The sequence below is a fragment of the Pteronotus mesoamericanus genome, unplaced genomic scaffold (assembly GCF_021234165.1).
Source record: "Pteronotus mesoamericanus isolate MK-2021 breed Mesoamerican mustached bat unplaced genomic scaffold, CSHL_Meso_final contig_20, whole genome shotgun sequence".
In the NCBI taxonomy this organism is placed as follows: Eukaryota; Metazoa; Chordata; class Mammalia; order Chiroptera; family Mormoopidae; genus Pteronotus; species Pteronotus mesoamericanus.
Genome location: NW_026555085.1, coordinates 12,805,417 through 12,832,060, shown reverse-complemented (window position 1 = coordinate 12,832,060; position 26,644 = coordinate 12,805,417). Strand labels below are relative to the sequence as shown.

Sequence of the window (26,644 nt, the reverse complement as noted above, 5' to 3'; positions counted from 1 at the left end):
GCGGGGAGCCCCAGAGGGCGGGGGGGTGTGTCGGACGCGTGCTCGCGCCCTCCAACCGCTATCCGCGGCCGCGGCCGCGCGCTCGGCCGGCACCCCCCCGCCACCCCCGCCCGGGACGGCGCGGGGTAGAGAGAAGGGGGCTGCCCCGGCTGTGGGGGCGGCGCGAGGCGGCCGTGGCGGCCAAGGCTGCAGCTGCGGCGGTACACTGGTGCCGCGCATCTAGGGCGCCCGCGGGTCAGACTTGCCACCGCGAACGCTACTGCCGGAGCCATGTACCGCAGCGGCTCCCGCTCCTCCGGCTCTTCACATCGGCCTAAAGAGAGCGGCGGGAGCTGCCCGCGCACCGGCCGCGGCTCCGGCTCCTCCTCAGGCCCGGCTCGCCGCACGTCGCCGCCCTGCGGCTCCTCCTCGTCGCGGACCCCGGCCCGCCGGCCCCGCTCGCCTTCAGGGCACCGCGGCCGCCGGGCTTCGCCTTCCCCGCCACGGGGTCGCCGCGGCTCCCCGTCACCACCCCGCGGCCGCCGGGCCTCGCCGTCCCCGCCGCGGGGTCGTCGCGTCTCCCCGTCCCCACCGAGGGCCCGTCGCGGTTCCCCGTCGCCGCCGCGGAGCCGACGACTCTTCCCTCCGGGCCCGGCGGGTTTCCGAGGCAGCAGCCGTGGGGAGTCCCGCTCCGACTTCTCCCGGGACGGCCGCGGAGACCATCCAGGCGACAGCGGCAGCCGGGTAATCACACCTTTTGGCCAGGACTCGCTTCGTACCCTAGTCCCGTCACCCAGGGTTTTCGCTTCCAGAAACGCCCTCAAGCGCCCGCGCCTCCAGGCCTCCAGGCCAGGGTCCCAAAATCGCTCCTCCACCCCCTCGGCTAAGCCTGAACCTGGAGGTTCCTTGTCACCCGGGGGAGCTTCAATTACACAATGAGGACTCGGGACCCGCTCGGGCTCCAGGTCCGGAGGCAGTGCTCCATTTCCTGGGAATAGGTTGGTTGTCGCGCTGTGGGTGAGGTGTGGAAAAGTTTGCCAGGGCCAAGGAAATTTTCTCCAAACCGTGTGTCTGGTACTTTTTCAATAGTTGATGCTTTCTCAAAGTTGCATGATTTTGTATTCCGTTAGACCCGAGCTGCCCCCTGGATCACAGAAAAGACACTGTAATATCTTTATGGAGAGTTAGCGTTGTTTAAACTGTGCCAGGGTAGACATCTACACTGTAAATATTGGCTATCAATTGGAGCTGCTTCTCAGAAATGAAGTGTGCATTCCCACAGTCATTTTAATAATCGTTATCACTGAGCTATGTGGAAGTAATTAGGCTTAGCCCTTCAATGTATACATTCTCTTTGAACATCAACAAACCTTTGAAGTGAGACATTTAAAATTATTCCCTATTAAAAAACAGCTGAGGGTCCAGAGAAGTTTAAGTAATTTAACCAAGGTCAGGCAGTGAAGTGGTGACACTGTGATTTAATTCATATCTGCCTGGTTCCCTTTTTTGTTTTTTTGTTGTTAATCATTATGTTTCCCTGCTAGAGGGACAGAGAATGAGGTTTAAAAAGTTTGGTTTGGACATAATATTGACCTGTTACCATAAGCATTATTCTAGTAGAGCCTCTGGGTAGGGTCTGGTGTTTTGTGTTTTGATTTTATTTTCAGTTCACCAGTCTTTTCAAACCCCATGACAAAGTTTCTGTCTTCTTGAGGGTCTCTAACGGTATGCCCTGGGCACTCTGGTCATAGGCGAATTGACTTGTCACTAAATTAAGATTTTCACAGATGAGCAGCTGCAGTCTGAGTGTTAGTTACTACAGAGTAAGCAAGGAAAACAGAACACTTGTTTCCAAACCTCCCTTTTCTTCTCCAATGCACAACCTGTTTGCTCCATTTTTTTCTGTCTCAGTAAGTGACATCACACATTGTTCAGCCCCAGACAGTCATCATCTCCCTTTTTCCAAGCCTGATCTGTCAGATTAATTTCATCTGTCTAACCTGTCAGCTCTATCTCAAGAATACATCCCCAAACTGTCCTCCTCCTGCCATCACTTTATTATGTCTTCCCTGGGTTATTACATTACATTAAGCTCCTTTACACTCCACCCTTGTTACCTTCCAGTTTATTCTGTACCCAACAATCAACATGATTTTTAAAGGTTTATTTTATACATTTGAGAAGTATTTATTAAACATCTGCCATGTGTTAGGTGCTGTTATGGGTCCTGGGGGCATGAGTGAGCAAACCAGTTAAAAACTCTGCCTTCGTAGAGTTTATATTCTAGCAGAGGGAGTTGGGTAATAAATAAAATAGAGAAGTAAAATGTTTGGCATGTTAAATGCCTAAGAAAATAGAGAAGGGAGGTATAATTTTTGATAGGGTAGCCAGGGAAGGCCTCTGGGAAGGTGACTTAATAAAGACCCCCAAGGAGATGAGGGCATGGGTAGTTTGGGCATCTGGAGGAAGAATGTAGTCAAATCATACCACTTTCCTGCTTGAGATCCCTCTGTGGCTTCTTATGTTATTCTTAAGAATAAAATCCAGATTTCCTAACAGGGTTCTCCCTCTCTTCTGTCACTCTTATGCAGTCACAATGGTCACCTTTCTATTGTTAGTCAAAACCTGCTAAGCTCATTACAGAGCTTGTTCCTTTCGCCTGAAACATCTTTCCATCTATTCTCTACAAAACTGACATCATTCAGATCTCAGGTGAAATGATATCACCTCAGAAAATCCTTCTCTAACCATCCTATTAGATGTAGTTCCTTTTTCTCCAGTCTCTTTTGTGTTATGTTTTAATGACTTTCTGGCACTTAGCTATCAGAAGTACTTTTCAACTGTTTTTGAGTTGCCTCCTTCACTAGAAATGTATAGGTTCTGGGAGCAAACTTAATTCACTTCTCTAGTCCCATGCCCAGTACTAGTAAAATGAAAGAACGAGAGGTCACTGGGAGGGTTCAAAGTGTGGGCTTTCATCTAAGAAAGTGATAGTTTTTTAAAAAGTGCTGTATTTTTGGAGTAGTATATTACCATAGCCATTTCTCACCCTGTTGGACCACAACTTTGTGACTAGAGAGGAGAACATTTTTGGGTATAGGGATCTTTTGACCTCTTGACTACTGTATTATCTTTTGCTTTTGTAGAGACGTTCTCCTGGTCTGCGATCTGATTCTTCTTTGGAACAGAGCTTAAGGATCACTGTTGGCAATGACCACTTCTGTGTTGGCATTCCAGAACGGCGGCGGCTTAGTGATCGACTGGGTTCACCAGTGGATAATCTGGAGGATGTGGACAGGTAGGCTTCATCTGAGGCAGGGGTATTATGGCAGTTGAAGGTAGAAATGTTGATGGTTTCTGAAGGGTGTATTTGAAAGAGTCGTGCCAGCAGTGAAGTTATTATGCCTGATGTCCATTACAAAGTATAACATTTGAAAAGGCTTTCTGAGAAGGGAGAGAATATTAACGTAGACTCTGTTGCTGAGAGAAAGAAGAAAAGACTAAAGGTCATCCAGGTCCAAACTGGAAAAAGGAAAGCTGAGGGAATATAAACAGAGTTTCCCACATTAAAACAGTTGAGCCCTAGCTTGTGTGGCTAAGTGGATTGAGCACTGGCCTGCGAACCAAAGGGTCGCTGGTCCAATTCCCAGCATAGGGTACATGCCTGGGTTGCAGGCCAGGTCTCCAGCAGGGGACACATGAAATGCAACCACACATTGATGTTTCTCTCCCTCTCTTCCCCTCTCTAAAAATAAATAAATAAAATCTTTTTTAAAAATTAAAAAAAACAGTTGAGATGATATGGATTCTAAAATACTGGTATTAGGGGTTCTTTCTGCAAAGGAAAGTTCTGGACAAAATAGGAATCTTTAATAGTGTTATTTTTCTGCTTGTCCAGGCTGAATTATAGATTCAGAAAGGATTTAGATAAATTCACATGTAACATGTATATCCATATTAAATACACAGGCATTAATAGAAAGTTAAAGATCTTTAAAATTATTACTACTTTACAACTATTAAGTGCTGAGGAAGGGCAGATACACTCCACAGAGTGTTAAATATAAATGTCAGGTATAGGAACTTAACTATAAATGGGAAGTAAATAATCATATTAGATGCTTTTAACCTCACAAAGTAAAAGAAGGACAGGAGTGCAGGGAAAACACTCAGATTCTGAGAGCTGAGAACTGTGTCTTTGATGGTGTCTGCTCTGCACATTGGAGTTTTCAGAAATGATTATCAGTAGCAATAAATCAATGTAATGTTCTTTCAAACTAAGACTTCATGCAGTGGCACACAGAGCATAGGCAGGCAGGTGGGGGACAGCTGGCAGGAAGTCTGAGGACCAGTGCTGCTCTTTGGTAATATTTACTTCAAAGCTCCAGTGGCTATTTGATGCATTGAAACAAGACAGCATGGTCCAGTGTCATATAACACTGAAGCTTCTGAAGATAGGGCTACAGGGTATGTGACTCTATCACTTAATTGAGGAAACAGTCCTTGCCCCTCTGGCTGCTTCTATTTTAGGAGATGATTGAGTAGGCACTGTGAGTGGGTGGTGCATGATGTGATTATCTTCCTTCCTTGCTGAGGTTTTGAGGTAACTTTAGCATTTCCTCTTGGTAGGCCTAGGGTGTCACCTCTCTTTCCATGAGCTTCATTAAAGCATGTGTTCTTCAGATAGCCATTTGTTGGTTTTTAAATTATAAAAATTAAAATTTCCCTTCTAGGGAGTTTACGGCAGTAATCTTTCTAGAATCATGTATTTCAGAGACAAGTCTATTTTAGAGAAAGTGAGATTAAGGTTCTGAAAGGCGGTACCAGGCCATTCTTCTGAATTTCTGCCCCCTGTACTCTTGCTCAATATAGTTTGGGTAGATAATTACTCTCCATTAAAATCAGGCCATAGGAGAATTGGCATTCTCAGGGTGTCTCCTGAAAGTGAATCCAGTTTTCAGCTAATGAAATAATCTGTGTCCACCCTTGTATGTAGGTTTTTGTTTATTTTTTTTCCCCTAAGATCCCCAAATTCTTTCTCTTCTCTTATTCAATCTGTTAAATTTTATGTCAGGTTTGGGTTGTGGCCATATTGCCAGGATTATCAGTATCCTCACCTTGGCAGCTCTGTATGTAGGACTGTAACACTCTGATATGGGAACATGATCAAATTGTGTGGAAACGGTTTCTAAAGCCTTGTGGATGTGAGGTTGATTTCCCTTGGTTATCAAAGTACTCTGTACATTGTAAGTTCCATTCACAAAATTAGGAATTATTACACCCTAACTCCTCCTTGCCCTGACATATGTAGGAGTGGGATTTGCCTTCTGATTTGCCTGAGGGAAAAGGCAGGAGCCAACAGCTTCCTTCAGGCATTTTGGGGAATCAGCAGAGGAAAAGAATGGAAAGTTTGGACTCTTGAGGACCTTTTTTTAAACAGCTTTATTGAGCCATAATTCATATACCATACAATTCACTCATTTAAAATGTTCAGTGACTTTTAGTATATTCACAGAGTTTTAGTATATTCAAAAAAGTCTGCATTCATGCCACTATGGTTAATTTTAGAACATTTTTATTACTTGTACTCTTAACTATTAGTCTTCCACACTGCCTGCCTAGCCTATCACTAATCTACTTTCTATCTCTATGGATTTTCCCATTCTGGGTATTTCATATAAGTAGACTCATATAATATATGGTCCTTTGTGACTGGCTTCTTTCACTTGATTTTTCAAGATTTAGTCATGTTGCAGCATATAATTGTACTTCATTCCTTTTTGTTGCTGATAATATTTCATTGTAGGTGTTTTGTTTATCCATTCATTAGTGATGTATAGATGGGTAACATCTGAATTGTTTCCACTTTTTGGCTATTATGAATAATGGTGCTGTGAACATTGGTGTACAAATTTCTTTGTGGACATAATGTTACCATATATGATTTTTAACTTGTTTAATGATGTTTGTAAATACAAAAAAAAGTAGAATAGTACAGTGAACCTCGTACCCATCACCCACACCCAACAATCAGTTTTTTTAATATATAAATAGTCCTTATTTTAGGAAAGAGTTGGTGTTAACCAAAGCTTTTAGAGAGTCTGTCACTGGAATACTCTGAGCTACAGAGCATCAGGTGGCCCTTTTTAGGGCTCATTTTTACTGCAGCCAGTTCTTTGACTTATCCTTTGGGAGACCTAGAGAAGGAGGAGAGGAACTTCTAATAAACAACTTGATTTTTGCCTGTATTTACATGATGATTCATTATTTTAAGTTTCTATGTGTTCTTTCACTGTTTTTTGCCCCGTTTTGCTGGAGATTGCAAATCTGAACTGAGACTTTCTGGAAGTTATTATTTCTAGCTTCTTGGTATTTAGTGCTGGATTAGATCTTGGGTTATTATGCCATTTGGTGGTGACAATAATGTTTCTAGTGGGGAGCTGAATGTGGGAGCATGCGTGAACTTGCTACTTCTGTTTTATCGCCTTCACTATTAGTGATCAGAGACTTTTTGTATGGTAGGTGGTGTTCTAACAATGGAGTGACTAGCAATGGACATTACTCTCTGGAAATAGGTGTGTTTATGGCTGACAAACCTACAAAGTAAAATATTACTCTAGTTACATTTGGTTTCAGATATTGTCCTTGGTTTATTCCCATTTTTTTCCTATTTCATTCTACATTGAGAGCTTAAAATTCCTCAGGTTCTTGGGGAAGAGGTAAGTAATGTGGACCTGGATTCACACAGATGACATCCTTTTAGAGGAGGTGATAAAGTTTATCCTTGGTAGTCTTTCATAAAGTTATTTATAGCTGTTAACCAGGTCTAAAACTGAAAAAAGACTGGGCTGGTGAATAAAAAAAGGCAATTCTTTGATATTCTGCTAACTTAATTCCAAAGACAAGAAAGCAACTATTAAAAAAAAGAAGAAAAAAAAAAGTCGTTTCTAGAAACTCACAAAAAACAAAAGTAGCTACCAGAAACTGTAGAAGACACCAATAATCACCATCCTTTGGATGGTAATTCATTCTGGAATGTGAATGACATGTAAATTTTTCATTCAGATTACTTAAAAGTTGTATGCTTAAAGTGCTAGAGGCTCTTTATTTCCGTCTGTGATTTAGATTAGAAATTTTCTTTTTGGGCAGTAGAAGCTCTGTGACCATAATGCCCCAAAAGTTTAAGACTTGTGTGTGGTATAGAACTCTGAGTTGAAAAGACAGATGTCCCATCTTGTATTTTTACCTTCATGTCTCAAAGGTCCAAGACCTTTTTAGTTCTGTGAAGTGAAAATATATAGTGAACCAAACCATCACAAACTCTTTCCTGGGCCCAAAATTAGCAGAGTGCATGTGGATACCCAGGCAAAGCAGGAAAAGAGAGTAACAAAACAAGCTGTGAGGAAGTTTTATGGTTTTTATAATATGTGAGCCAGCAAAACAAAGCACTGGAAAACCTTCTGAAACTTACGAGAAAATCATTGCAAATTTTTCCCTCACAGTGCAATCCCTCTTTTCCAAACGAAATACTGTCTAGAGCTTTACTATATAAACAGATGAAGTTGGGGCTAGTATGATTCAATGAGGTGGAAGGCCCAGAGCCATGCAGACTCTACTCTCCTAGTACGTCCTTCCTTTAGGCAGCTCCTGAGTACTGTTCAGAATCTCTGTGGAGCACAATTTGAAAATCAGTGACCCAGATCTGTGTTTTTCCAATTTTAAGGTGCATACAGATCACCTGGAGGTCTTGTTAAAATGCAGATTCCAATTTAGTAAGCCTCAGTGGAGCCTGACAATTTGTATTTCTAAAAAGTTCCCAGGTAATACTGACGCTGCCAATTCAAACCACATGTTTAGTAGCAAAGAGCTAGAATTTATCTAGTGTGGAGTTGTGTAATCCAGAGCTCTTTGTATACTGGTAGCGGTGTTTTCACATTTCCTAAGTCCTAACATGATATTCTGCATCCCCAAAGTCTAGTCAAAGAAGTCAGCCTAAGAGCTCTTTCTATATAGATTAGTAGTATCTCCCCTTTATTATAGGCTAAAGCTGCTTGTGCCTTGCCTGGGGAAAGGGAAGGGAAGTGTGTTCCAAGAATATATATATATATTCTTGAACTTTATGATTATTGTCTTATGTCCAAAGCATTCTACAGCACCGTTGTTGAATGTCAGTCTTGTCTGGTCCTTCTCTTTCCAAGTCCACTGTATTCAGTAAGTCTTGTCTCTTTTCTCAGGGATGACTTGACTGATGATTCTGTCTTCACGCGAAGCTCTCAATGCTCTCGAGGTCTTGAAAGATATATTTCCCGGGATGAGGGGCCTCTCAGTCCCTTTTTGGGACAGCTTGATGAGGACTACCGAACAAGGGAAACTTTCCTGCATCGTTCTGATTATAGTTCTCATATCACTTGTCATGATGAGATGTTGCATGGAACAGAACGGAGTAGAGACAAACTCAAAGGTTCCTACTCTATACGACCTGAGGAAAGGAGCCGGGAGGCCAAACGGCCCCGTTATGATGACACAGAGAAGATGCACAGCCTGGGTAGTGATCACCCAAATTTTACATCAGGAACCCGCAACTATAGACAGCGTAGACGGAGCCCAAGCCCTAGATTTCTAGACCCTGAGTTTCGAGAGCTGGACCTTGCCAGGAGAAAACGAGAGGAAGAGGAAGAGCGAAGTAGGAGCTTGAGTCAGGAGCTGGTGGGAGTTGATGGTAGCACGAGCTGTCCCATCCCTGGATTATCAGGTGTCCTAACAGCATCAGAGCCAGGATATTCTTTACATCAGCCTGAGGAAGTATCTGTGATGCCGAAGAAATCGATTCTGAAGAAGCGGATTGAGGTGGACATGGAGCCTTCCGTGCAGGTCTCTGTTACATTTCTGCTATGGTCTCTTGTTAGTTCCTTTAATATCTTAAAGCCTGGTTTCTTTTCTGGGTGCTCTGTCCCTGATGGTATCTTCGGGTAATATATGCTAGACCAACATTGTTATGCCTATGAGCTGCACTTTCCAGATCTCCCCAAAGGAAACTAGGTTTCATAATGCACCAGTGAGGGGCTTCTATTGTCATATATTAGGTTTCCTAACAAACATTTTGGAGACTATCTATTGTAGCTATTTCTCTAAATTAAGATGCCCTGTAGGAATCGTTGCCTATGAATTTCTTGGAAATGAAGCTTGCAGGGCAAAGGAAAATGATCTAAATTTTCCTCATCTCTCTTTAGAGAGAAAACAAAATATATGAGTGGTAGGACACTAGACCAGAAATCAGGTAATTCTGATTCTGGACCCACGTCTGCCACCAACTTGCTATGTATTTAGTTTCAGAGAGATGGGAAGGGAGGGAGAGAAAGAGAGAGAGAGAAAAACATTGATATGCAAGACACACATCAATCGTTTGCCTCTTGCATGTCCCTGACTGGTGACCTGGCCTGCAACCCACGCATGTGCCCTGACTGGGATTCGAACTGGTGACCTTCCAGTTCGCAGGTCGGCAATCAATCCACTGAGCCACACCAGCCAGGGCTATATTTTGTTAACTTCATTTTTATTTTTGACACTCTTACAGATGTCCTCATTTTGCCCTGCCCCTTTGCTTACCTCTACCCAGCCCCAGCCCTGCCTTCCTCTGGCCTTGATTTTTTTTTTTTTTTTTAACCTATAAAAATATGGTCAGGCATGAGCACTGATGTTTACCTGTCCTCTTAAGAGCTAAAGGTTTCTAAAGAGTTGCTACAGGCACTTAGGGAAGCAAGGGGAGGCTGATCAACTAGTTTTTCAGAGTTTCCTAACTCCACTCCAGCTAAAGCAGCTTTATACTTTTATATGTTTTTTTTTTCCTTTGGGAATTCATAGAAAACAAGTAAGCTCGGACATCTCTAAAGTTCTTTTGAATTTAAATTCCTTGATAAGGACTACAACGAATGGGCAAAAGTGAGGATTCAATCCAATCTGCCTTATTTCCTGTTTCTTTTTGCCATAGCAGAAACGTCTGGAAAATGGGGGCCCAAATCTTGAACCTCCCTGACTAAGGATACTGTACTTTCCTTTTATCCATACTTATCTTTCCCCTATTAATTCAAGAATAACAAAGCATCTAAATATGTATCTCCTTTGCTAGTTTTCTGAGTTTCTACATAGAGACCAAATTGGTTTTGTTTGTCTTTGCAGCTTGAGAGTTTTTCCAGCAATACCAGCTCCAGCCAGGATCACCCTCTGTACTCTGGACATCCATCTGTTCCACTGAGTGGTGCTATTGCTGCTTTTGCTTCAGAGATTGAAAGCAACAAGGGAACTATGGTAGATACTACCCTGAAGGAATCTCAGGGCAACCTCTACCAATGGGGTCCCCTCCCTGGGATGCCCAAAGACAACAGTCCTCTCAGAGAGAAGTTTGGAAGTTTTCTGTGCCACAAGGAGAAATTGGATATGAAGGCTGAGGGACCTGAGCGACACACAGACTTCTTGCTTCCCCATGAGAGAGCTAGCCAAGATGGCAGTGGTTTTTCCCGCATTCTGAGCATGTTGGCAGATTCTACCAGTACACAGGAAAAAAGACGACGTAGCTTCCCTGACATTGAAGATGAAGAGAAATTTCTCTATGGAGATGAAGAAGAGGATTTAAAGGCAGAATCTCCACCAAAGCCCCTCGGGGGTTCTGAGAGTGAAGTTATGAGGCAGAAGGCAAGCTCCCTGCCCACGTCAGCTCCAGCTGTAAAGCTAGAATCAATAGAAGAGTCCAATCCAGAATATGCCAAGATTCATGATTTGCTCAAAACCATAGGCCTGGATATTGGGGTAACAGAAATTAGTAAACTGGCTGCGCGTACCCAGGAACGACTTCATGGCAAGAAGCCATCACGTTCCTCCACTGACCGCCGTTCTTCAGTTGACCGGCACTTTTCAGCAGACCACTGTTCCTCAGTTGACCGCCGTTTCTCAGCTGATCGGTGTTCCTCAGATCCTCACAAATTAGAGAGCAGGGAGGCACACCATAGCAATGCTCATTCCCCAGAGGTGTCCCATCCACATCCAGTCTCCCCTGTGGATCCTTACCTGCTCACAAAAAACAGCCCCCCATTCCTAAAGTCTGACCATCCAGTGGGTCATATTGCAGGACCAGAAGTGGTTGGCAGTGGGTTTCAGTCATCTGTTGCAGTCAGGTGCCTATTGCCATCAGCCCCATCTGCCCCAATTAGACTTTCACACCCTGCTTCTTTATCTCAGTTTCATGTGCCAAGGCCCTCTCAGTTTGCTGCAGCTCGGATACCTTCAAACTACCAGGGACCTGCCATTCCCCCTGCTTCCTTTGATGCCTATAGGCACTACATGGCATATGCAGCCTCTAGGTGGCCCATGTACCCCACCTCTCAACCATCAAAGCATCCTCTGCCTGAACCACACCGGGTAATGCCAGTTACCAAGCAAGCTACTCGTAGCCGTCCCAATCTCCGTGTGATCCCCACTGTGACTCCTGCTGAGCCCAAGCAGGAGGAGTCAGTGCTGAGTTCAATTCCTACTGCCCAAGTGCCTGTCCAGGTGTCCATCCCATCACTCATAAGATATAATCCGGAAAAGCTCTCTGATGAAAAGAATCGTGCTTCCCAGAAGCAGAAGGTGAATATTAGCTTTGGGGATCCTGTGCCTGAGTCTTTTAACATAAATACGTATTTGTCTTTTAAAGGGAGCTGAAAAGTTTTAAGGCCCTTTTACTTTAAGTTCTTTGGAGGCTGCTATCATCACCCTAATTAATGTATGTGTCCTCTCTGTTTTTCTTACATGTTTTCTCATTAAGACTAAAGTCTGGCTGTAGGTCCCATCGTGATTGCTAGACTTCTTTTTTCTTATTTAAGTTTATTTCTCTATTCAAATTATTTGCTTCAGAACACTATGGATAGGAGCTGGGAGCGTTGAAGTCTTCAATATGACCTCATCAGGGAGTAAGGAACCAAAATTGGGTTGTATGAAGGAGAATCAAATAAATCTGTTTCATCCCAGTAAGTTTTGGATCCTTTTCCTGTAGTGATTATGGGGGTTAATAGCTAATAACTAGTTGTTGCTTGACAATTAAACCAATAAATAAGCTTTTCTTGTACTGGTTTAGAGTCCAGGAATAACATTTTTATGGCTTTTTTAAAGTAGTTTTTATACTATCATGGTTCATTGAGTTCCCAGGCTGTAGGAAGGGAGCAGTGGCTGGGGTAAAGGTATAATAATTCTAGATATTTTAGGGCAGTAGGTAAAAATTAAGCAGGGACATGCAATAATAAATAGAAGAATTTCAAATGGAAATACATGTATTGTTAATTTTCAAACAACATAACTAATAACTCACTTTTTTTAGGAACATAAAAATAAGTATAAATTTGACTTGCTGATAAAATAAGACCTAAGGAGAAAAAAGAAAAAATTAGAGGACTAATCTCTTTTTTCCCCAGGTTAGGAGAAATATAGCTAATCCTTGAGAAGACCAAAAAAAAATCTGTCTTTCATTTTGTTGAAGTCTTTTAGGAAAGAAGGGTAGGTTCAAAAAGACGAAACCTAACTGAAAGACACTAGAAACTGGGCGTTTTCCCTTTAAGAATCTAGCACTTAAGTCGGGTCTGATAATAACGCAAGTTTTCACACTTGCCCCTTAATAGACAAGTCATTTTTTTTTTCCATTAGGTGGTAGTGATATAATTGAAAGATCATGAGCTTTAGGTCACTTAAACCTGGATTTTAAACTCTTACTATATGACCTTGAATATGTTACTTAATTTTTCACAACCTCAATTTTCTTACTATAAAACAGAGATAATGTCATGAGGATTAAATAAAATGATACGATGTAATGCAGCTAAAACACCCTCACCCATAACATACTTTCTTCTTGATGGGTCCCTTTGGGCTTAGAACCACTAACAGTTGCTGTCAGTAGTGTTAAAATGGATAGTGCAGTACTTCCCATATAAAAATAATACTTTTGGGGCTATGTAGCTCTAGAAAGGATAGTTCTATTCTGGAACTTGGGTCAGAATGATGTATCACCTTCACTGTGAAGTCAGAGCTTCAGTGTACAGGCATTTAGATTCTTGCATTCAGGTATTATCCAGCATGAGGGCTTATGAACAAGTACAGTAGGAAAGGGAGGCTGTTGGAGGCTGAAGCACTCTCTTACCATTTTGTATTTTGCAGGTTATTAAAGAGAGGGAAAAGCTAAAGAGTGACCGGGAAGCTCGGCAGAAGAAGATGTACTATCTCAGGACCGAGTTGGAGCGACTTCATAAACAACAAGGTATCAGACATTCCTTTGCACGGCTGCCTTTTTGTAGTAACTTGAGTAAATGACCTAAATGAAGAGCTTTGGGAACTCTCAGGTCCAGTGACCTGAAGTCACACTTTTAAAAAGCTTTTTTGAGCTAATTAGACTAATAGAAAAGTGACAATCATAGTGTAAATAATTCTCATGTATTCTCCGTGATTACTAGCATTTTACTACATTTGCTTTATCCCTTTTTTCCCTTTCAATCTGTATGTGTGTGTAATTTTTCCTTATGCCTTTAAGAGCAAGTCATAAATATGATGATCTTTTACTCCTAAATAATCCAGTGTCTTTCTCCTAACAACAAAAAAATTGACTTATATAATCATAGTACATTTACCAAAATTAGGAAATTAACAGTAATGTACTAGTCTGCTGATATTATTCATATTTTACCAGTTGTCCAGATAATGTTCTACTACAAAAAAAAAAAAGCAAGATTATACATTGCATTCAGTTCTTTTAGTCTCCTTTAATCTGTAACAATTTCTGAATATTTATATTTCATGACATTGACATTTTAGAAGAGAAGAAGTGGCCCTGGCCAGGTGGCTCAGTTGGTTGGAGCATCGTCCCGTATACCAAAAAGGTTGTGGTTCACTCCCTGGTCGCGGTGTGTGTTGGAGGCAGTGGATCAATGTTTCTCTCTAACATTGGTGTTTCTTTATCTCTCCCTTCTCCCTAAAAATCTATATCCATACATACATACAAATACGTGTATATATATATATATATATTTTTTTTTTTTTTAAGTTTTTAAAAAGAAATCACATATTTTGTAGACTGTCCTTTAATTTTGGTTTGTCTGATGTTTCCTCATTCAGTTCAGGTTATGAATTCAGGTTAGCAGGAACATCACAGAAGTGAGGCTAAGTTGATATCAAATGTTGATTTGTCCCATAACTGGTGATGTCAACTTTGATCATTTGGTTAAGGTGGTGTCTGCCAGGTTTCTCCACTGTAAAGTTACTATTTTACCCTTTTAATTAATAAGTATCTTATAGGGGAGATACTTTGAAACTATGTAAATATTCAGTTGCTCCTCAAATTTATGCCTACTAGTTTTAGTATTCATTGATGTTCTGGCCTGACTTAATTATTATTATCATGGTTGGTAAATAGTGATTTTCTAATTTTATCACTCTATCTTTATTGGCTTTCTGTTGTAAGGAGGAGCTCTCTACCACCCCTGCACTTCCATTTATTTATCCATTTATATCAGTGTGAACTCATGGATTCTTCATTCAATAGATTATAATAAATGCTTCTAATTATTTATTTTCATACTTAAAACATGCCAGATTTGGCCAGTGGGACCCCTTTAAGTTGACTCTGCTGTCCTTTTAATATGTCCTCATCATTTTTTGAGGACTTCCTTACTTTTTGGCCCAAAAAGATGTCCCATGGTACCTCTTTTGATTCCTTCTCTTCATTTATGCTTTTAAGAATTAACATATACCCCAAGGAAAGAATACAACAAGGTTTCTAAATACTACAGCTTGGTGAAAGCACGGAAAAACAGAGTGGGAGAAGTTATAATTTCTTCTGTTCGGGTTTGGACTATTTAGGGATCAGACTCTGATTTTTGCCCTCTGAATAATTCTTTGCTTCTCTGAAGAGGATAGCCACTAAATTCATAGTTAAAACATCTCTTAATCTTTTTGGAGGATACAGGCACACAAACTTGTATTTTGGGGATTCATGGAGGCCCTGAAGCCTATCTGTAGATCCTTAGGTAATAACCCCTACCTGAAAGATAATGTAATCACTTATCCTTTACCTCCATGGAAGCTTTACCTCAACCAGCCCATGTGGATAGAGAGTCCCACTTGCTTTTAAAAAGTTTTATGGGAAATATTTTGTGACCAAAAGTCTTGAGAGATTACTACTAATTACAGAAAAATAATTTGCCTTAACTTAGTTTCCTTGTGTTTCTCCCTATTGACATTTGACTACTTAGGGGAAATGCTGCGCAAGAAACGAAGGGAGAAGGATGGCCACAAAGACCCACTCCTGGTGGAAGTGAGTCGACTTCAGGATAACATTATGAAGGACATAGCAGAACTTCGACAAGAGGCAGAAGAGGCCGAAAAGAAACAATCTGAACTGGACAAAGTGGCTCAGATCTTGGGAATTAACATTTTGGATAAATCCCAGAAGTCTTCAAATGACAGTAAAGAGCATACAGAGAAGCCTGGGAAAGCAGAAAAATCTAAGAGCCCAGAAAAAGTATTATCATACTCAAACTCTTTGAACAGCAAGGTAAAAACTCAACATTTCCATTTCTATTATATTTTTTATTTTTATGGACTCCTAAAGAAGCTTTCTAACCATTTTCTTAGCTTCCTTTTCCAATCTATTTTTACTATTGTTAGAGTTTTGTAAAGCATAGATCAAATTATGATAGTGTCCAGAATTTTAGCAGTTTCCTATTGCCCACAAAATACTGAGGGAATCCTAAACCCTCAGTATTCAGAGCCTTCTATGTTCTTGTTCTAGCATTTACCCACTCACATTTGGGCTTCTAGTCTTACCATAACTTATATGTACCATTTTATGGGTTCATGTTTGGAACAAGATCACATGATCACAAGATTACATTTCTGTTCTAAAATCAGTATTTGACATAGGGAATCACCTACTGTTAAAAATGTTTCTTTCCTTAGTTTCTATCACACTTCCGTCCTTCCTATTATTCTGGCTGCTATTGATTAGTCTCCTTTGCTGCCTATTCTCTTGTACCTAATCTTTAACTATTTTAGTTCTTCAGGGCTCAATCCTAGGTAAGTCATCCAGAATTCTGCTTTCTTCTTAGGTCATTTTGTCCAGCTCTATGCTGAAATACCATGCTGACATCTTCTAGTTTTATATTCTAGCTCAAATGATTTTTTTTTTTTTTTGAGCTCCAAACCTAAGTGTCCAACAGGCTACTCACCATTTCTACTTCATTTTCTCATAGACACCTCAAAGTCAACATATCCTAAACTAGTGATTGTGCTCAACCTCCCTCTAACTTTTCTTTCCTCCGATGTTACCCATCTCAATAAATGGCACTACTATCCTACAGTTCTCATGCCAACAACCTAAAAAACATTCTTAGTGCTTTCCTCTCACTTACTGCTCCATACCAAATCAAGAACAGATACTGCCAGTTCTCCCTCCAAAGTAAATCTCAGTTCCATCCATTTTACCATTTCCATTGCCATCGAAGTTCAAGCCACCTTCAGTTCTTGCTTATACTGCTACACTCTTATTTCTTCCTCCACATACAGCCAGTGATCATGATACTTTCTTGCCTACCTCTTCATCCTCATTTCATGTATCTTTTTCCGCTTGCTCACTATGATTTCATTACTGGCCTTTTCAGTCCTCAAATCTGTCATTTCCTCTAACATCTTTGCATTTTCTCTTCCTTCTGGTTACCATGCAAATCCCACTTTTTCCTTATCCCTTTTAACTAACTCATGTTCATTCTTCAGGTTGTAGCTTAAATTATTTCCCTGACTCCCTTCCTGATTTCCCAGGCTATTAAAATTGACTAATACACACTGATAATACTTATAATTTTTTGTCTTAACATTTATGAGAGTTATAAAGTTATATGTGTTCCCCAAATTAGGTTTTAAGGTTCAAGGGACAGGGACTGTATCTGTCTCATTCTTCAATATAATCCCCAATATGTATCTCAGTGCCTGACACATAGTAAATGAGTAGTGCTCAATAAATATTAAACTGTATTTTAGACTCCTACAGCCCCAAAATGCTTGCCCTTTTCTAGATGGGCAATACGCTATTTTGTGTTTCTAATTTTGCATTAATGATCCTCTTAGCCTGGATTAATTTTTCTTCTCAACCCCATTTGTCCACTAAGGCCCGACTTGAATACTGCATTCTCCATGAAAAACTCCTGAATTCTATCCAGATTTAGTCAAAAAGATTTTATTTATTTATTTTTAGAGGGGAAGGGAGAGAGAAGGGGAGGGAGAGAAACATCAATGTGTGGTTGCCTCTTCCGCAATCCCTACTGGGCACCTGGCCCGCAACCCAGGCATGTGCCCTGACTGGGAATCAAACCGGTGATCTCTTGGTTGGCAGGCCGGCACTCAGTCCACTGAGCCATACCAGCCACAGCCCTTCTTTAGCACTCTTAATGTATTACTTTGTTTCTTTATAAGATATATTTCATTCTGTCATATTTAAAACATAATTTACAAAATGTCTATTCTCACTGCTGTCTCTTTTAGTAAATGAGAGCCTCTTGAGAATAAAAGAGTATAACTTTTACTCTTCATATTTACCATGACATCCAGTATGTGTAGAATATAGTAGATGTTGAGCTAATGTTTGAGGGACGTTGAGAGTAGAGGATATTGTGTATTCTCTATCAACCAAACTGTAATTATTCCATGTGTTTCTAGGAGAGTTCTCTTTCTCAGTCGAGTAAGACTATTCTTTTATACCAGGGCTATTGAGTTAGGGCATTAATGTGAGAAGAGCTTCAAAGTTCTGGCCCTTTATAGTTGAGTTATACATTGTTTTGGAGTCTGTTTATACATCAACCCCATGATAATCTGTCATCTTTCTTTGAGTGAATCTTCATGATCTCTGAACCAATAGGGATATGTTGCAATTCAGTTTTCATTTCAGCAATAAGGAACATTGTGTCTCTAACCTCTATTGGTATTTCTTTCTTTGCCTCTCTTTCAAATGCATATTTGATTTTTTGGTTTTCTATTCATTTCATAAAAATAAATATTTTCATAATTGCATTCACCTAGAGACAACTGTTATTAATATCTTGGTGTATATTATTCCAAATGCTTAACAAATATTTATTAATCTGTAAGAAAGTGCCAGGCACTATTTTAGAAATGGGAAGAAAAGCAGGAAACTGTATAGACAAGGTTCTTGTTCCTTATTCTCATCAAATAGGAGAAGATAGACAATAAATAAACAAGTTCAGATTAGATAATGACAGGTGCCTAAAAAAACAAAACAGGATAAAGAATATAGAGTAGTTAGGGAAGGTCTTTTGTATAAGGTAGCATTTGATATTCTATGCCTATTCACATATCTATTAATTATTCAAATGTATTTTCTTACATACTTTTCACAGTATGTATAATGAACATCTTTCAATGTCAATAAATAGACTTCTCTAATAACATTTTTAATGACCTTATTTTTTTGTGGTAGTATCGTTACCAAAATTCATTTAATCAATCAACTCCCCCGTTGCTTGACATAATAATTTCCTTAGGATAAATGTTAAGGAATGAAATTGCTGGGTCAAAGAGTATGAAGAATTTTAATATGTAATATGTATTTCTAGATTTTCATCCAGAAAGATGGTGCCAATTAATACTCACCAACAATGTATGCATATGCCCATCCCTCACCTGCTGCGTGTGTTCTCCCTAGTGTCTGTTGAATAAAACTCTAGCAGGGAAGGATTATTTTTGAAGTGCAAATTGTTGCTTTTTCTCTATCCTGTCTTCCTTTTCCCATCAGTCAATATTACATGTGCCCAGTTCCCTGACCTTGTCTGCTATAGATCCTCATGTATACTTAGCCACTGTGTTTTCCAAAATTACCTTTTTTCTGTTCCTCACTACCTAACATTAACCAAAATTGTTATTTCCTGTCTGTTTCCCAGTTTGCTGACAAATGAATTAATATTAAAATACTTACTGATAACTTAATGTTTGGGAATTAATATGTTTTAAAAGAGAATTCATATTAACTCAGAGGTATTAAATTGGTGGTATGAAATACCAGTAGTGCCCTGGCTGGTGTGACTCAGTGGACTGAGCACTGGCCTGCAAACCAAAGGGTTGCTGTTTTGATTCCTGGTTGGGACACATGCCTGGGTTTCGGGACAAGTCCACAGTTAGTGCACGTGCGAGGCAACCGATCAATGTTTCTTGCACACATTAGTGTTTCTCTTCCTTTCACCCTCCCTTCCCCCTCTCTTAAAAATAAGTAAAATCTTTAAAAAATAATACCACCAATGGTGGTATTTTAGGCAGTTAGAAATATTTTACCCAAATTTCTCTAAGTCATCCCATATAAACTACTGTCTGCTTTGTGCACAACATCAGCCCTGCCCTGCAGTGTTCCATACCAGTATGCATCTGTGGTGAGTTCACTGTCATCTAGTCTCTGCATTTACATAACCTGTCAATTACCTTTTCCATTTGGTTTTTCTTCCCTCCATAGTTGTCATTATGATTTTTAAATTTAAGTATTGTATTTAATTGCATAGTAACACTTTCAACATCTACCAAAGGGTATACAGTTCTCCACTGCCCCTCTCCAGAGGCAGCTAGCATTTCAATAATCTTGAGTATTCTCCTAGATATTTTAGGATAAGCAAAATATAAGGAAATGTATTGCCATTACCATTGTGATTTATTTTCCATTAGAGAAAGCACTCTGGAGTCTAATTAGTTCTGTTTGAGCCTTAGAGACAGATTTCTTGTGGGGTGTTACCCAGTTTTTGCAGCTTTAGGGGCTGGAAATATGATCATAGAGGCCTATTTCTATAATTGTGATAGGCTACTTGCTTTTTCTGAGAAAACAGATCTAAACTGCCTTGAATTCCTAAGTGCAGGTTTTTTTCCCTGTAGGACTCAAAGGTAAACAATGAGAATTCTCATACTAAGAGCCCCAAGCCTGCGGAGAGCCCCCAGCCAGCTGCTAAGCAATCTGATCAGCCCATTGCTGCGTATGAGTATTATGATGCTGGCAATCATTGGTGCAAGGACTGCAACACCATCTGTGGGACCATGTTTGACTTCTTCACCCATATGCACAATAAGAAGCACACACAGGTAAGTACCCTGCCCTCTGTTATTTCTACTCTCACTCTCTTCCCCTCAAACTTCTATACCCCCATCTGCATTACAAAGCTGGCAAATGAAACATTCTCATATGGGCAGGAGCCCCAATATGAAGAGCCAAGAGATACCAGCAAAGGAGTCACCATCCCCAGGGCTCAGTCCAGGGGACCTGCCTGTAACTAAACACCATGACAAGTGTAAGTGAGGCTTCGGCCTCTTTTGATTCCTTGAGTACCTGATTATTTGTTTTATTTTATCCATTGCTGGTACTTGCTCTAACATATGTTTACCTTTTCCACAGGTGATTTCCGTTTAAACAGTTGGCAGAGTGGGTGGGGGTGGGTACTTGGGGCCTTCTGGTCCTTCTGTTGTGTAGGGAAAAAAGAAAAGTGGGGCATTGAGTTTTTAGTGCTGTTGTGTGAGCGCCTCTGCCTCTTGCAAATAGACACTGGATCCCTACAACAGACCTTGGGCTTCAAAGACCCAGAGTGAGGCCAAACAAGATACTGTAAAGCGCACTGACAAGATAACTGTTCCTGCGAAAGGTATGTTTCCCCTCTGGCTTTTTTGTGGTTTCCTCATAGTCAAGGAGGAGGGGTCCCTGAACTAAGGTGCTAGGAAGCAGCATAGGGTGAGACCTGAATACTTGTTTTGACAAAGCTGTAAAAATGCCTTCTATGTGCAAAACAGTGTACTAGGACCTGAAGAAATACAGAGCTGTATAAGACAAGAATGATCTCTACCTATGTGGCCAAAAGTCTAACAAATATTAAACATACGTATACTATTTTAAAATATAATTTTCTTTGTCCCTGGCTTATGCACTAAAATCTTACTTATTTGAAATCCAGGTTAAAAAAAAAAACACTAAAAAGTGCAGTAATTTAACTGCCTTTTCAACTAAGAAATATTTTTGAATAGTCATTATTAAGGGGGTAAATTGAGAAGTAGAAAGTTTCTTTGTCTTTAAACTTCTCAATGTCTTACTTTCATAAGCACTCAATGCTGCTACATCCTTTAGATCTGAAGAAGATAGATCATTTCAGAGTCATTAATATCAACATGAGAGAACCTCATACAAATGGTACTGGGCTAACTATTTGGGATTATAGTTTTTAAATCTCCTAAAATACTTAGTGCTAGATGGAGTTTAAGAAGACCTGGCAACAGAAGTGAATCTAGCACAGGAAACTCCTGAATATACCAGTTAGTGTTCCCAAGAGGTAGAAGGCATAGAGGTTCTGAGTTCAAACTTAAGTTGGGAAGGCTGTACCATTGGAATTCATCTAAATGCTACTTCTGACTCAAAAATGGGTAATGTCCTCTGTACCATTAACCATTTTAATTGCAAAGAAGAAGAGGGATTTCCTTTGGTTGCTCTCATCCTAGGTGGAAATGACTTATTTTCTTGACCATCTTCCACTTCTTCCAGGCTCTGAATTTCTGATTCCCATCACTGGATATTACTGCCAGCTCTGTGAAGAATTTTTGGGGGATCCAATTTCTGGAGAGCAACATGTGAAGGGTCACCAACACAATGAGAAATATAAGGTTGGTCTTTGTAGTAGCCTGTGAAGTTTCCCCACTTTCTGCAGTAATCCTTTTGACTTTGTCAAACAAGTTGAGAGCCAGAAAAAGTCATTAACACTTCAAATTCCATATAAATACTAGGAGGTTCTCCATCCTAGTGAGAGATGCTGACCTGATAGAACCATTTACATCCTTGAGCAAAATGACTTCTAGAGATTAGCAGGGCCAAGATTTTCTCTTTTATAGTACTTTGACTAGTTGTTGAACCTTTACCTTTTCTCTTCCCAGAAATATGTGATTGAAAACCCATTGTATGAGGAGCGGCGGAATCTGGACCGCCAAGCTGGCTTGGCTGTGGTCCTGGAGACAGAACGGCGACGTCAGAGTGAGCTAAAGCGCAAACTTACTGAGAAACCAAAGGAAGAGAAGAAAGAAAAAAAGGCAAAGATCATGAAAGAAGTAAAGGAAGATGAGAAGGTCTCTGAGGAATTAGAGGACCAACTCTCTGAGGGTGAGAACTCCCCTGAAAAGGCTGAAAACAAGAGGAAGCTTGGCATCCAACTCCAATTAAAAGAAGAAGTAAAGAAAGAATCACCAGCATCTTCTTCTTTTGGGAAATTCAGTTGGAAGAAGCCAGAAAAAGAGGAGGAAAAATGTTCAGTGGTCCAGAGTATTCCCAAGGAAGAGATAGAAGGCAGTAAGGACAAAGAGGATGTTAAAGCTGAAGCTGGGAAGGCAAAGCCCATCAAAATCAAGCTCTCTGGGAAAACTGTTGTTGCACATACTAGCCCTTGGATGCCTGTTGTGACAACTTCAACCCAGACTAAGATCCGACCCAACCTGCCTATCCCATCCACAGTCCTCCGCAAGTCAGGGTCAACCACAGTCAGCAAACCAGCTCCTCTTAACACCTTTCTATCCATCAAGTCTTCTGGAACCACTCCTAAGCCTTTGCCCGTGGTTAAAGAGTCTTCATCTGATCTCCTCTTACCACCCGACATAATCTCCAAAGCATTTGGAGGGGAAGAGGTGATTCTAAAAGGGTCTCCAGAGGAAAAAATGGTGCTGGCTGAAAAGAATGAGCCATCCCATATACCTGAACAAATGCTCCTACCTCCTCCACCACCTCCTCCGCCCCCACCCCCACCACCTCCAGTTATACCTCATCCAGCTGCAGCTGCCCCTTCTTCTGCTCAAGCAAAGGCTGTCTTGGCTCCAGTAAAATCAAATCCAGCTGTATCTCACACTCTTAACTCTTGCTTCCTGGGTCCTAACATTTTGAATCCAGTGTTGCCAGTAGCCATCATGGCCTCAGCACACCCAGCTGCCATTCCTTCTGATGAGACAGCTCCTGGGGTGAGTGAGAGTGACCGGGACCAGACCCTATTCTCTGTGTTAGTGCGCCCACCACCTCCCCTCTCAAGTGTGTTCAGTGAACAAGCCAAAAAATTGGAAAAGCGAAATTCATGCTTAGCCACAGCCAATGCTAAGGACCTGTATGACATATTCTATAGTAGTGGTGGAAAGGGGACTCCTGAGACTAAACTGAGTGGTGGTCCATTGGCCAATGGGGAAAACAGCAACTTCTCTAGAGTCGAAAGTTCAGACACATTTTCCACTTCTACTTTGAACAACGGTGCATCCCAAGAGGAGTTCCCTCCAGACAGAAGTTTGGTTTCTGCTCCTTCAGTTGGAAACCCTAAAAAACCTATTGCAAAAACTCTGGTGTCCCTAGAGAAATGGCCAGTTGTAGAACATGTAGACTCAAAAAACAGAGGCAGTAGCTATGGCTTCCTACAGCCTCTGACAAGGTTGTGCCAAAGCAAACCTTATGAAACTATTACCCCAAAGACAGACACTTTGGCTTTGTGGACTTCTACCTCCTTCCAGAGTGACAGTAATAGGGTTGTATCTCCAGAGGGGAAAATTGAGCTTGACTTTGGAGAGCCAGGGCCACCAGGTGTAGGGCCAGCCCCTCAGCTGTCAGATGTATGCTGTAATACCATGGCATCTCAGAAGTTGGTAGAAACCCACTGCATGGAACCTGGTAACAAGGATGAAAGCCAAGAGCACCACAAAGCTAAGGATTGTGGAGAAAGTGAGATAGAGACAAACGCTGAACTAAAACAAAGGGGAGCAAAGCTCCCTGAGAGGATAGTAGGAAAGAGAACAGGCATCAGTGTTGGGCCCAATAACATAGAGGATTGTAATTTGAACCATAAGAGCAGATATATGTGTGAGGGAAAAATAGAACAGCCCAAGTTGCAAATGACTGACAGAAAGACTGAACAGTCCAAGAAATTGATAACAGGAAGTGAAATTCAGAGTGAAGTGATTGAATTGAATGCACAGGCACTCTCTTCCACAAAGGCAAAAATAGACTCATTTCCACCAGAAGCTAGGTCTTTACTTCAGAACCCACAAGACACAGTTGTGAAAATTTCTGCCCCAGAATTACTTCAGTCCGCAGCCAGATCAGATACATGTTTAACAGATAGTGCACAGGAGCAAGAAGTTTCAACTGGTAGCGAGGAGTGCCTAGAAAATTCAACTCCAGAATCAGCTTCCAGGGCCTCAAGGTACAGAAGCCTCAAGAGAGAAAAATCAAAAGAAAGTCAGGATAAATTGATCTGTGACCTGGTTCTTTGGGATGAGAACAAGAAGCCAGAAACCTGGAAGAGCCCAGAGAAACCAGAAGCAGAAGCCCTGGAGCTACAAGATGGCCATCCAGAATTAACAATGGCAATAGAAAGCAAGGCCTTAGAAGACTTTGAAGTTACAGACTTGAAAGTAACAGAGCTTGCTGCCCAAGGGAACCTGGGAGATATGGTTGTTGAGTTCTGCAGTACTCCAGTAGACCCAGCACACAGATCTCCAACCTCCCTGTCTCAGAAAGTATGTGAAGAAAATTCTGTGTCAACTGTAAGATGTAATCCCTCCACTCTCAATGACTTTGAACCAATCCCATCCTTTTCTGAGTTTCCCTTAGATTCTCCCAAAACCCAGGTGCTTAACTTCGGAGCAGAGGGTGAGCAAAATTCATCTAGTTCCAGAAGTGGGAGGATCACTCCTAACATTTTGAAAACTCAACTTCCTATAGAAAATGTTGACCTTGGCTTGGGGAGCCTAGAGGGAACACACCAACCCCTTGACCTGTTAGCAGGAGGAATGATGCCTGAGGAAATAGAAGAAACTTCTCAATTAGAGAAACAAGATTCACTTGTGGAATCAGAAACAATTAATCCTGCAGGCCTTGGGCCATCTCCTTGCCTTCCAGACCTTGTTGACTTCGTCACACGGACATCTGGAATTCAAAAAGAGAAGTTATGTTCTCATCTGTCTATGCCAGGTGATGCTTCTGAGTGCAGCTCCTTGGATGTGGGACCACTACAGCTAGAAACAGTGAAGGCATCCATCACAGAGGTAGCAATTCCTCAAGTAAATGAGGACAATGACAACCCTTCAAGTTTAGTAAAATCTTTGGCTTCAGAGGCCCCTACAAGGGAGCAGGTAGTTCGAGACAATACTGTCCCTCAGGAAATACCTACACAAGAAGCTGCAGTTGATGCCATCCAGGACCACACAGAATCCAGTGTTCACAACTAAGAATACATATCCAGAGCTACTTGTGGATGAATCAAATTGGCTTCTAGAAATCAGGTGCCCAGATGATCCAAGATTACTTGGCTATCTCATCTGGAACCTACACCATGAGATGGCAGTCAGCATCTTACAGCAGATGTTCATGGAAGCTAAAAAATTTACCTCCTTTTTTCCTTTCTCCTTAAGATACTAGACAAATCAGTCATAATTTCTATACATATCTGTAAAAAGAAGTGTTTTCTCTTGTTTTTTTTGTTTGTTTGCCAATTTATTTTCTCTTTGTCATTAAAATCAAATGTCTATCTGGCTCACCACATAGTGTGCTTTGATTGTATTTTGCCTTTGACTCTGCCATTTCTGGAACGTGGGGGAGGAGGAAGACAGCTGACTTCTCCGATTGCTGTGTTGTATCTCCACCTAATTTTCTGGGCAGCTTGATGGGTCTTTAGGAAAAACACCAGAAAGCCTGCAGAAATGGAAAACCGATGAAGGAAGGATTGTTCATCTCTTAGGTTTCCATTTGGATGGGCCTGCCTTAACATTGTTTGAAATGCAGTGTGAGTAGCTCTTTTGTTTACTGTTTACTTCCTTGTGGCATGTCAACCCCCAATGCTTTCCTTATTCTGTTGCTTTTGCCTGAAATGGCCCTGATAACCAACAAACCTGTTTGGAAATCACCTCAGTAAACATGGAAGAAAATCTAGCGGGCTCACTTTTGGAGGACAACAACTCGGTAAGGCTTATTCATGGCTCAATGTCAGGAACAGATATGCTTTTTTTGGGTCACTTTTATTTTCGAAATGGCTTTTGTTCATTGTATTGTGATGGGGTTAAATTGCTTAGCAGCCATTTCTGTTCTGAAAAGGTAGAAGATCTGAAACTTTCTGGGATTGGACTTATTGTCTGTTCTACAACCCATATGTATTCCTCCCTCTACCTCTCTTTCCCAAGTTATTTCCACCATAGTGTGATGTTTTGGGTTGTACATTTTTGTTCAAATGATTAAAGAATTTATGAGCTGGCTTGGACAAGTTTAACTTTATTTTTAATGTGTTATTTGGAATAAATGCATTAATCTCATGTTTCTCTGGATTTTTGTGTTTAAACCACACACATTTGACCTTCACAGGAAAACTAAAGCAGTGAACCCTCCACAGCCCTATTGACTATACCCTTCATTTTTTTTGGGGGGGGGGGTGTTCCTTCATGTCAGATTGTTAGGTTATAGTCTGTGCCCCAGTGCTGCCTATATGGGTAGTAAGCAGAGGACAGTGATCTAGTTCTGGCATCTTTTTATTGTGAAGCTTTTTGTGTGCCCTTGTGTTGACTCTCCCTGTGCTCCTCAGGAAACAGTTCACCCAAGAACACTCATATTCTTGCT

The 26,644-nt window shown here is 41.1% G+C and overlaps 1 protein-coding gene across 1 annotated transcript; it reads left to right on the top strand.

Moving 5' to 3' along the window:
- Positions 1-216: 216 nt before the first annotated feature.
- On the top strand, positions 217-26,286 carry ZNF318 (zinc finger protein 318). Its single transcript, XM_054569398.1, has 10 exons — positions 217-723; positions 3,126-3,277; positions 8,214-8,850; positions 10,156-11,601; positions 13,162-13,261; positions 15,249-15,550; positions 19,918-20,121; positions 20,576-20,675; positions 21,563-21,681; positions 21,949-26,286. Exons 1-10 carry the CDS (start codon positions 271-273, stop codon positions 25,264-25,266), a joined length of 6,831 nt encoding a protein of 2,276 aa, XP_054425373.1. The 5' UTR covers positions 217-270; the 3' UTR covers positions 25,267-26,286.
- Positions 26,287-26,644: the final 358 nt, after the last annotated feature.

Bases quoted from the DNA above. Each gene is read 5' to 3' on its own strand.
- ZNF318 (XM_054569398.1), top strand. From the start codon at position 271: ATGTACCGCAGCGGCTCCCGCTCCTCCGGCTCTTCACATCGGCCTAAA. The intron at 724-3,125 runs GTAATCACACCT...TTGCTTTTGTAG, and splicing joins CAGGCGACAGCGGCAGCCGG to AGACGTTCTCCTGGTCTGCG. The intron at 11,602-13,161 runs GTGAATATTAGC...TGTATTTTGCAG, and splicing joins GTGCTTCCCAGAAGCAGAAG to GTTATTAAAGAGAGGGAAAA.